Below are 12,423 nucleotides of genomic sequence, written 5' to 3'. Positions count from 1 at the left end.
TTTGTTAACTCCCTGCCTCATAGGTTACATTTGTCATTTTGTTTTCTCTGATTTGATATTTATTTACAGTGAGGAACAGAGGACAAGCCAACACTTAGTAGTTTAGGATGAAAACTCTTTTCTCTAATGTCAACTGCCAATGGAATGCTGTTCTCACCAAACTTTGCACTGGCTGACTTTGTTCATGTGCAGTCAATTATTTTATGATGTAATTGGTAGATCTAATCAGTCGATCTATAAATTTATTGATATGGTTCACAAATGATGGTTTAGAGGAATTATTATGGCAAGGTGCGGCTGTTTTGTTGCAATGGGTTCTGATGTAATGGATTTAGTTTCTTGTTTACACATTCAGCTAGATTGTATAAGTCAGCAATATTGCTGTGTAACAAACCACCCCAAGACTCTAGCTTTAACCACAATCATTTGTTGTTATAGTTCATATGTCTGTGCCTTGGCTGGAGGTTGGCTGCTTCAGGTGGAGGACAGTTGAGTAATTTTCCTAGATTCAGCCAGATTCACTCCCATGTTTAAGGCTGGGAGTTGACTGATCTTGGTCAGGCTCATTTGGGGGGCAAACTCTGTTTTACATGTCTGCCCTCCTTCTCCTGGGGTCAGTAGATTGTCCTGGCACATCCTTTTCATTAGGATGTCGAAAGTACAAGTTGTGCAAGTGCATTTTAAGACTTTACTTGTGTTAGGAAGCTAACATCCCTTAGGCCAAAGCAAGTCATGTAGCCAATCCGAGGTGGGGATTAGTCCACAGCGGGAGGGCACTGCAAAATTGCATGGCAATGGACATGGATAGAGGGGTGACTATAGACCTGAAGCCAATTATGCAGTTTATAATAAACACGAAAGTACTCACTGACCCTTGTTGAGTCAAAGGACTCTGAATGGGCCCCCTTGAGCCACTGGGGCTTCTGTCTAATAATAATTACCATCGTAAATCATTGTAAAATAGAGCAAGTAGAAGCAGGCCATGTCCATGTGCGATTATCCAGGGACAGTATATCCCAGTACAGGAAATTTAGAAATCATATAAAATCTAAAGAAAAAAAATGTCATTCATGTTCTGAATTCTTTTCCAGAGATATTTTTACTATTTTGATATACTTCCTTTCAGCCTTTTTTCTATCACTTTCTTCATTAATAGTATATAAATTAATATCCTGATTTTTTTCTTAATAGTCTATAATAAATCTTTCTTTGCCTTGTTATTAAAAAGACTTTGTATGTGTAATATTACTGTCTGCATAAATGTTCCACATATGGATACATCATAATTTGTTCACCTTGCCCTTGTTCTCTACTATTTTGGTTATTTTCAGTGTTTTGTGATTATAAATAATGCAGCAGTAAGCATATCTGTGCACAAATCCTTATTTACATTTTTAGTTGTTTCTTTGACAGAAAGACTACTGGTTGGAAGTGCAGAGATCTGGGTCTGCCACAATTTCACTGTGTGATCTGGATCTATGTGTCAATTTCCTTGTTATAAAATGATGTATTTGAGCTTGATGGCCTTCAACTTCTTTCCGATTCAAAAATCATCCTCAAGTTAGAGAAGTAAATTACTTTATCGGAGTGGAAGCATAAAGGCAACACCAGTGTTTTGTCCTCAACAAAAGTCACGGGAAGAGAGGCAACTTCCTTGGACTTCTCACTTGGAAGAGTTCAGGGTCTTTGAGAGAGGAGGTTTTGCTTCGTAGTTTTAAGTTTCATTGTTCATCCTTCAGTCTCCATTCCTGATATAGCAATGATTATATATATAATTTTAAAATAGGCTTGTAGGACACTGAGCATTAAGAATATCAACTCTCTTGTCCTATGTTTGAGGATTGCTTAGCTGCACTGGAAGAACTGATTGCATTACCTGTCTTCATTTTGTCTTATAGTTTTGTATTGCTTTTTGTTTTTATTTTTTCCTCTATTTTCCCCCTGTGAATTAAGCTTCATTACAGTAGTCATATAAGTGCACAGCCTGGGGATCTGGCCTCATCTCACAATTTCCTGGTGTGACCTTTTCTCAACGATGCCTCCTTACTGTTAATTTTAATATATACTGAGGCTGTATTGCATCTTACTATCTCTCTTCCAGTCCCTGGCAGGGATAAATACTGCTCAGTGTGGACAGGCTGTAAGTGTTGACTTCACAAAGCAAAGGCATCCATATGTCATTGCTGAATAGAGAAAGTGTAATCTGTGTACTCCGTCTCTCCAGCTCTTCCCAGATCTGTCCTGAGTGTGTCTTCCTTGCTGGTAACAGAATTTTGTAGTTCTTAAGCTCATTTTGGGAGAGGCATTAGAATCTTCTCTTGGCTCTTCATCCAGTTGCCTCTCTAAGTTGAGCAGGGTGCCCATCTAGCCAGCAGAATTCTGTGTCAAATATGGTGTGGTCTCTCTCCTCTGGCCGCCATCAAAAGGCCCTTTGTTTCCTCCCCCTCCCCCTCAGCCAGGATGTGGTGTGCACCCCGCAAATGATGGAAATTCTACCATCACACCGTAGCACTCAGCAGCTTTATAGAACAAGTTCCAAAAGCAAAATATCTTCAACCAACCGAAGTCTTGCCCATCTTTACTTTGCCTCAAGAAATAAATCGGGGCTGGGATAATGAATCAAGTCAATTATAAACTAGATTGGGGGGGGCAAATCATTTTCCTTTGTACATGTGAATCTAATGTTTTCTTGGGTTTTAAGGAAGTTGCTTAGGAAACACAATTTTAGTAATTGTGAACTTTGGTTTTTAGCTTCTATGCCCACTCTTTCCCCATCTCTAGCAGTTCTAAATGATCTTCATGTACCTTTCCTGAAGTAAGCTTGAGTCCAATTCTTGAGTGTAAAATCATTGCCTAATGGGAACGACTTTGCTCTTTTGTACAGTAATGGTTCACTAACCGTGTGTGTGTGTGTGTGTGTGTGTGTGTTTAAACATTTTCATAAAGTGAGGAACGTATTTTTGCTTTATTTTAGCTTCATTTTAGTAAACATGGTTTCAGATAAGGAATGCTGACTTGGGGAATTTCTGACTTGTTTTTTTCTTGTTCTACATCTGTTTGCAATCTCCTTGTCTTTTCTTTTCCTGCCCATCTCCCTCCTTTTGGGCTGTGCTTGGCTAGTAGCTCTGAAGTAATTTGGTAAGAAACAGGTGGATGTAAGCTCCTAGAAGAATGTGCATTAAGTGTAGAGGTGCTTCTGTCTGTTCTTATTCCTTTGTCCTGATCCCCAGGCCTGTGATCATCATGAAAGCCAGTAGCGAGCCAAGATCTACACTTGCCAAAATCCAGCTCTTTTCTCTAGATATTTGGTTCCTTTCAGTAAAGGCACATGTTTGTTACAAACTCTGAAGTTTCGCAGAGGGCTAAGTAAAGTTCTGGAGGTCTAGGTCAGGCTTAAGGCATAAGTGGGGTCATAGGGAAACGAAGACAAAAACAGGGAGTGAGAAGAAACTAAAAAAAAGAAAACCAACAAACTGTCCACTGGGAGAAGAATAGAGCCCACCTCACCATGGTCCCCAGTCCTCTCCCCCGAGACTCTGGTTACACACCATTTGTTTCTTAATTTTAAATGTACTTATTGGGGCACCTGGGTGGCTCAGCTGGTTGAGCATCCGACTCTTGATTTCAGCTCAGGTCCTGATCTCAGGGTCGTGAGAGCGAGCCCCGTGTTGGGCTCCGCGCTCAGCGGGGAGTCTGCTTGGGATTCTCTCTCCTTCTCCCTCTGCCCCTCTCCTCGCCACGCTCTCTCTCTTTCTCAAATAAATAAATACACCTTTAAAAAGTGTACTTACTTATTTTTAAATAGATGACACAGTCACTTGGTTTGAAAACCAAAAAGTGTAAAGCATCACACATTGAGATTCTCCCTCCTGTCCTGTTGCCTGTCCACCCAGTCTCTTTCCTGCTGTGATCAGGAAGGCAGGTTTCTTTCTTTTACATGGACCCTTGAGGTTCCTTTAGGCATACATACACTCAAGGCAAATACAAGTATGGATTCATACTCGGCCATTCATTTCTTTATCCATTGATCTCCTCTCTCACATCCTCACTTTATTTCCTCTTATTCTTTGCTCAGTAACTCCTGGTTGGAGCTCTGTTTTTGAGGAGCAAGATCAGTGGTCATTTGTTTTACTTAATGTCTGATACCCCTGACCAGATTCATACGTGTGCTTGTCTTCTTCCCATAGATGAAGTGGAAAGTGAGAAATGGTACCTGTCTACAGACTTTCCATCAACAACCATCAAGACAGAGCCAATTACAGAGGAGCCACCCCCAGGACTTGTTCCCTCTGTCACTCTGACCATCACTGCCATCTCCACCCCTTTTGAGAAGGAGGAACCCCCCCTGGAAATGAATACTGGGGTATACTCGCTTTTCTTCCCTACACGTACATTGGATCAAAAGACACAGATCCTCATTCTCCAATAAGGCATTTAACCTTTTTTTGGAACTAGTGGCTCTAGATGTTTCCAAATATGTAATTGCATATGTATGTATGTATATATCAAGGTTATGTTGATTTGGGATCAGTATTGATTATACCACTTCCTTTAAAGGCATTGCTCAGAAAACTGGTAACAAGTCTGATTTCATTTTTCCAATGATTGCTGTTATAAAATTAAGATAAATAGATGGATATCCGTGGTTAAAAAAACCCCAAAGTCCCCATGGGATTGATTTTTAGGCCAGTGGAAAGAGAAGGGTTAAATGATAATTTGATCCTTGGCTCGAATGCCGGGGCTGATGGAAGTGTCGGTCCTGTGTAATGTTTTCCCTTCCTTGTGCAGTGTGGAGTTGCCCTGACCCAATTCGGGGATCTCCCACCAACCAACTTTTATTGTATTACACATGGAAAACATACAAAATTGGGCATTTCTTCCTTGTTCGATTCCATGCCTACGTGCCTACCCCACCTTCTCTCTGGGTGTTTCTAGTGTCCAGTGATGGACCAGGTATCATATGTGGACATTTTCTTCCAGATGTTGGAAGCCAGACCTGAGTTTCCTGAAGTTCGGAGCCAAAGGTTTATAAACAGTGACTCCACTGATGTTAAGTCAGATCTCCTCTGAGCAAGGTGTCCTATCTACCTGTACCTGTTTAGGAAGAGGTCGCACGGAAGCAGCAGAGCTGCCAAAGCTTTGGCGCACACTCGTTCTTAGCGCTCTTTACAATCCATCTTGGAAAAGATGGGGGACTGTGGACAGAGCCCCTCTGCAGCTGCACTCTAGAATGCCATTCTCGTTCGCTGCCTGGATCTGTTCATTGCACTGGGCTCCTAGAGCGTGTCTTAGTCTCCTTGCCCCACGAGATGTTAGTCCAGTTGACTTTTTAGTATGTAACTAAGAAACATCAGGGTCTTGGGCCTTGCTGCTCCAGTGGAGCAAGGCCCAAGACCCTGACCTTTCTTGCTGATTTTTATTTTTTTAAACACTGTGTTTGAAATTCTCCCTCTAGGTTGATTCCTTGTGCCAGACCGTTATTCCTAAAATTAAGCTGGAGCCTCATGAAGTGGATCAGTTCCTCAACTTCTCTCCTAAAGAAGGTCTGTCTACTCTCCCTGCCTTCCTTAGCATTCCCAGATGTCCATGCATGGAGAAAGGGAATGTGGGAGAAAGTGCTGGGATTAATTTGTACTGTAGGCATCACCTGCTTTCTGAAATAGCTCAGCTCTTTAAAACCTTGATTCTAAGTACAGATGTCGAAAGCTAAATTTTAACTTCCCATCTATGTTATATGCTTAAATCTTTTATCTAAATAGGTGTATGTGCTTAAGACTTTTATGCTAAATCTTGTATTTTACTTTTACTCCCAGCAGGGGTGTTTTTTTTTTTTTTTTTTTTTTTTTTACAAACCTTTCCCAACCTTTATAGTCAGCTATGACTTGGGTGCTGGTGAACAAGGCAAGTGTTGTCTTTCTGGGTGTGAACGTGTGAATCAAGCCCCATTCTCTGTGCTGCTGTGGTGAGCAGTAGAGGCCAAGACACAAACATCCACAAAAGCACCTTGCCCTTTGTAAAGTGAATTCACAATTTGTCTGATCATTCAGTGTGTTTAAATGTTGATTTTAGGCGACAATAGTTACAAGGAGCCTCTTCCCTATTTATAAATTAGTTCATGCATCTCACTGGGCATCTTGCCATCCATTTAGAACAAAATAATGTCATATTCAAAGTTGTCATACTTTTCGCCTTTTCTTTCTCTGTGTCAGTTTCTTTCTGATTTCTCCCTCTTGTTCTCAGATGAAGCACATAAGTAGGAATCCTGAAAACTGACCCCCCAAGTGTCATAGAGTCGAAGGAAGCTTTCTTTGCCTTTTCTTAAATTGAGATACCCCTGCGTGGTCCCTGTGCTTTAAATTTTGTGGCTTCAGGCCTGCTGTCATCTTCCTTTTTATTTATGTCTTCAGGATGAGGTTAGAAGGACAGTTCAGTAGTGTGGTCAACAAATAAGAAATTCGTATATGCGTTTGTCATAGAAAAGGCCTCTGTGTTATGGTGCATGCTTAATGGATGGGTGTTACAAATGAGCAGTTCTCATGAAAGCATAACCTCCTTCATTCCACTAGAAACGAACTCAGGATGTTATCTGTGACAATTTAATCAGGGTTGGTATTTGCCTTTATTATCAGTAAGAAACAATACATTTTTGAAATTAACAATATCAACTAGAATCCATATAGAGACAATATTTCTTTCCACCGAGTGTTATCCATTAGTGCCTTTCAGCTTACATACTGTTCTAAAGGATTTCCTTTCATTTTCATGAACACTATCAAATACATCTTGCTCTTTTAGTTTATGTTGCAGTATGCTTCAGAAAGTGTCCTAACTGTAACAATGAATGGATCACTGGAGGAGAAACATTTCAAGAGTAAAGTAAGTGGCAGGCAGTCCTTCATTATCCTAGATAAACAGAGAGGAGGAAATTCAATATCCTTGTATGCAGTGGAGCTTCTAGGCAAAGTAGCTTATTGTCCCCAGACCTTTCAAGTAATCTGAGACTAGCATTTCAAATGATATTTAGAAATCTGATACCGAAGCACCAAGAGCGAGGTCAGTAGCTCTTAATAAGCAGGAAAGAGGGGATTCGAGTTTCCCTCACTTCTGTCATGCCGTTTCTGTTTTTTTTGTGGAGCACCTTCTGCTTGGAAAGGAGAAAAGTATTAGAATAATTTGGACGGTGCTAAGTGAAAGGGACAAGTAAGCTCTAGGTACACTTGGCTACTGCTCCAGAATATGACAGCACAGTGTGGCAGACAACGGGAGCCCCTAATAGGTTTTGCTCTTGGGTTTGGTTGTTTTGTTTTGTTTTTTTCCCACCATTGTTAAAAGATAAACTGAGGCATATTAAGATTTTTAGGAGTTTATTTGAGCAAAAGTGTATTCAAATTGGCAGTGCCGAACCAGAAGGGGTTAGGAATGTTCCACCAATGGGAGCTCATGGAGAGACTTTGCTACTTTGCTACTTGGTTAACACTCTCAGGACTCCGTTCTAGGGGGGCACATATTTGAGGCCCCCGGAACTGTTGGCAGAGATGTTGGCACTAGAGATACAAGGATTATTTTAGAATATTCGTTAGCTTGTGGAGTACCCACAGACTCTAAAAAACCCAGGGAGCTCTTTGGCAAGACTTTGTCAGAGAAAAAGGGAAGCATCTAGTGAAAGGTACTATGGTAGAAAAAGAGGAAGAGAGTAAGAGAAGAAAGAGCTGTGTGGTGTGAATAGCGGGGAGGGTGGCTGGAAGGCACATTACTTGTTACCTCGGATATTCAGGTATTTCAAGAGAGAGAGCCACCTGGTCATTGCTTGTCACCTGCCAAGGCAGCTCTGGGTGGGATCTGCTAGGTCAGTTATGCCTCAGAAGACGCTTCCCACCTCAGGCAGTCTCTGGTTACAGGAGAAAAGAAGAGGTCGAAGCCTTTCTGTGGCCCCAAGCACTCCTCCGGCCAAGCTGCAGCTTCTGTGCTAAAGGGCTCAGTTGTCTTGGGGGCCCCTTGGGGGTGTGGGGTGAAAGGCTCACCCAAGGTTATGCCCGTTGGCTCAGTAACAGTGGCTGGCGCTCAAGGCATTTCGGCTTAGCGGGAATAGAAAGGAGGCCAGAAAATGGAGAGCTCTTTTGTCAAAAAGGTTGAGCTCAGAGTGGATTCTCCCTACTGGAGCCCATCCCTGCTGCCCTGGGGATGTGTGATTGGTAACACCGACTGTGGCTCCCTGCTTCCAGCAGACGGCGTGTCTGTGACTCCCTGAGGGGAGGCCAGGGGACTGGGGAGCAGCAAAGCCCACGCGCACATGTACACACACACACACACACACACACACACACACACACACACACACACACACACACACACACACACACACACACACACACACACACACACACACACACACACACACACACACACACACACACACACACACACACACACACACACACACACACACACACACTTCTTTTCTAGTGTCTGCCTACCTATCTACAGATGGATTTAGAATTTTCTGAAGGAAGAATGTCTGATGTCTTGTCTACGGGCCCTACCATGCACATTCCTTCAGAAACAAATGAGCTTTTCTCAAAGTAGCCATTGGAATTGCTCTTGGGCCCCAAGTTTTGCAATTTTTTTTTTTAAGTACCTAATCCATTAACATGGTTTACAAGTCAAACAATATAAATGATATGAAGTGAATACAATGAGAAGTTATGCCGGCACTACCACAGTCTACCCTAATTTCCCCCGCCCCCAAGAGGTCATAATTTTATTAATTTGTTTTATCTTTTTCTTTTTTTAAAGATTTTATTTATTTATTTACTTATTCATTTATTTTTCATTTTTTTATCTGACAGACGGAGACACAGTGAGAGAGGGAACACAAGCGGGGGAGTGGGAGAGGGAGAAGCAGGTTCCCACTGAGCAGGGAGCCCGGTGTGGGGCTCGATCCCAGGGCCCCGGGATCACGACCTGAGCCGAAGGCAGACGCCCAATGACTGAGGCACCCAGGCAGCCCAATTTTATTAATTTCTTATATATTTCCCAGTATTTCTTTATGCAGAGACAAGCAAATATGAGTCTGTATTCACCTCCGCTCCTCTTTCCTACAAGAGGAGGGCTGCTTTATACACGGTTCTGTACCTTGATGCCCCCCTCCCCCAACAATATCTGTCGGAGATCTTTCCAAATCAGCACATGCAGAGTCTTCATCCCTTTGTTCGGCTGACCTGAGTTCGGCCGTGTGGACGTCCAGCTGTTTAACTGCCCCTGAGTCCCGCTTCGTTGCTGTCTGATGGATGAAATCCGCTTTCTTTCCCTCAGCCTCCGTGGAACACTTGCACTTACCTCCCACCCCTCCCAGCAGCCACAGCAGTGACTCAGAGGGCAGCCTGAGCCCCAACCCGCGCCTGCACCCCTTTGGCCTGCCTCAGACCCACAGCCCCGCCAGAGCCGTGGCCCGGGCCCCCTCGGCCCTGTCCAGCTCTCCTCTCCTCACAGCGCCTCACGTGAGTATTCTGAGGGCAGCTCGGGGCTTGAACCCTTTCCCTTGGGTTACTTGGAGCTTCACTAGGAGTGGGTGCCCTTCAAGGCCACTTGACTTTTGTTCTTGTAAGGAGGTCTTAGGTTTAATTGCTAAAACAGGGTACTAGCCATCTTAAAGAACATTATTTTAAGACCTGCCTGTAACCTCACCAGGTTTAACACAGTCTTCTTCCTTTTCCTGTGCACATTCCAGTTACTACTTGTATGTTTTATTTTACACAGCCAGAAACATGAGGGGTAAAAATGTTGTGTTGCCTTCCTCCTCAAAATCATGCCCCAAATACTTACCATCAGTTTAGATGATCCTATGGCCTAAAATAGGAAATAACTTGTTTTTCAAATAAACAATCTTTGATGAACTCAAAACTTTGAGATTAACTGTTTTGTTTTTGAAAGCTCAAGAATATAGTTTAACCCTTTTTTCCTGTGGTACGACTCCCAATGCAGAAACTCAAGTTAGAGCATGAGTCATCCTTAAGGGCACCTTTTTCCAAATAAAAATAGGGACAGATAATTAACATTTTACTGTTCTGAAGAGTTCATTGATTTCTGTGAAATTTGAAAAATCATAAAATTATTATCAACCTTACTGAATTTATATCACATAGAGAAAATTTGAATGAGATATTTAAAAATTCTATAAGAACCATCTGTCAATTAATATAATTTTGATGATTTAAAGTCAGTGTGTCCCAGAGTTCTGGATCTGTGGCCATGTTAGGAAATCCTCCCAATGTCACATCCCCATAGTGTGTTCTTTGTGTTTCTCAATTAGCTCTAGGTATCAAATCTGAATACCTCTACTCAGTACTAGGTGCCTTGACCCTTCCCTATTTCAAGAACTTATCCATTCTAGACAGAGTAGCATCTTCAAGTGCTTTTCAGAATACGGCCTTTGGCTTGGAATGCCCTCCTCTCTATGGGAATCATCCCCTTCCTTTCAAAAGGCCCAATGCAAGTGTCCTCTCCTACCCTAAGCCTTTCCTTATCACACACACTCATGTGTCTCTTTCCCCAGATTGTGAATGCACCTTGAGTTGATATTACAGTGTAGCATTTAATTGCCCTCAGCCTTTCATGTGTATTAATTCAGTCTCAATCTTGATCACAAGCTATGACTCGAGAGATGCAGTTTGTTTTGAGTGTTCCGTGACATTTACTGTGGGGCTCAAATGTAGTCAGCGCTCAGCTTCTTTGACTATGTATAAACACATCATTCTATTACGGCCTGAATGAGATGAGCTACAGTCCTCTTCTTCACTGATGATGGACCATCTGGGACTGTTGCAAGCCAGAGACTTCCATTGGATGTGCCTGTAGGTGTATTTCTGGGAGCCCAGGCCCCTTAGCTGTCAGTGGGGGACAAGAAGTGACCCCTGGTGTGTGGAGAGCATCTTGCAAAATTGTGTTTTCATAGAACAAGGAAACTCTTTTATCAACAGAGCTCCAAGTGAATCCGCCATCACTCCAAGGCCATGAAATCTCAAGAGATGTGGGAAATGAATCCTGTAATGTTACTTTTGATGTTTTAGCCAGTGGGGTACCTTCTGGGAACTGATGGGTGGAGGTTTCTTCACCCTTTCCCTTGAATGATAATCCTTGGGTTGTAACCTTCACATGAGAGTGTGTTCTCTGTCTTTGTTTCCCCTTCAAACTACTCATCTCTCACCAGAAGCAGACGAGCATCCTTTTCTCTCAGACGTTGGCAAGTTTCTTGAATATGCCCAGTTGTTCTGCTTTGACCCTTTTTCTGCCCCTTGATCTGCACAGAAACTTCAAGGATCAGGCCCACTGGTCCTGACAGAAGAGGAGAAGAGGACCCTGATCGCCGAGGGCTATCCCATCCCCACCAAATTGCCTCTAACAAAATCAGAGGAGAAGGCTCTGAAGAAAATTCGGAGGAAAATCAAGAACAAGGTGAGCCCTTCAAATCTAGTTGGTTCTATGAACAGAGACCATGACCAGAATTAAGCCTGCATGCCCCCACTCCCCCTCTTCCCAGTGGCCAACACTGGCCCATCTCATGGCCGGGGGGGGTAGGGGGACAAGGCTCAGCTTTGCCCTTCCCCTCAGTGGTGACTGTGTTCTTCCAGTCCCTCTGCCCATCCTCTGGGTCAGTGGATCCCAAACTGGGGGTGCATACTCCTTGGTGCCCAAGGGGATCCATTCAGCACTGACAGGAAAACATTAGAACTCCTCCCAAACTGTGGGTGCATACTCCTTGGTGCCCAAGGGGATCCATTCAGCGCTGACAGGAAAACATTAGAACTCCCATTAATTTTTTTTATCTCAGCCTTTTAAGTTTCTGTTTTATGATGTACACAGTATTTCCTTCTAGTGGGCATGTACATAATTTATAAATAAATATAAATGCATTATGGGTGTTTAATTTTTTTCTTTACTAGGTTTTTGATTTAAAAAAAATTCTCTAGTCTATTGTTGTATACCTGGATTCAGGAGTCTCCTAGCCCTAGGTCCCTACGCTGCAAATCAGGACTGGTGAGGCCGAGGGGCATGGCTAGGGCACAGACAGGCCAGAAGGCAGGAGGCAGAGAAAGAAAGAAGAGTTCAGTTACCACTTTTGGTCCATGTGCAGAACCAGTAGGGGGCTTATGTCTGACCAAGCCCAACCCTCTCTGTGTATAAGTTATAGTTGAGCCAACGGAGGCCCACAGAGTTGAAATCATTTATCTAAGACCACACAGATGGTTTGTGACCTACGCGTTCTGTTCTGACTCAGGCCTGCCATGCTTCCCACGTGGGGCCCAGTTTGGTGAACTAGTAGTGACCACACAGGCTGGTTGGAACCAGGGAGGTCAGAAGAGGTGACTCACAGATGAGCCAGCAGGTTATCTAAATGAAGAGTGGCCACAGAAATGAGCAGGACCC

General features: G+C 43.1%; 1 protein-coding gene across 3 annotated transcripts in view; it reads left to right on the top strand.

Moving 5' to 3' along the window:
• CREB3L2 (cAMP responsive element binding protein 3 like 2) overlaps positions 1–12,423 on the top strand; it is a 109,930-nt gene that overhangs the window by 74,766 nt on the left and 22,741 nt on the right. For all 3 annotated transcript variants that reach the window (XR_003516433.2, XM_027573699.2, XM_027573698.2), the window contains exons 3-6: positions 4,188–4,363; positions 5,456–5,543; positions 9,313–9,497; positions 11,305–11,451. Coding sequence is in view for 2 of the 3 variants with exons in the window: in XM_027573699.2 (XP_027429500.1) it covers positions 4,188–4,363; positions 5,456–5,543; positions 9,313–9,497; positions 11,305–11,451 (596 nt within the window). In the remaining variant the exon portion in view is untranslated. The remainder of the gene's footprint in view (positions 1–4,187; positions 4,364–5,455; positions 5,544–9,312; positions 9,498–11,304; positions 11,452–12,423) is intronic.

Source organism: Zalophus californianus, chromosome 12 (assembly GCF_009762305.2).
Source record: "Zalophus californianus isolate mZalCal1 chromosome 12, mZalCal1.pri.v2, whole genome shotgun sequence".
Classification (NCBI taxonomy): Eukaryota; Metazoa; Chordata; class Mammalia; order Carnivora; family Otariidae; genus Zalophus; species Zalophus californianus.
Note: the sequence above shows the minus strand (reverse complement) of the source record. Positions and strands in the feature narration are given on the sequence as shown.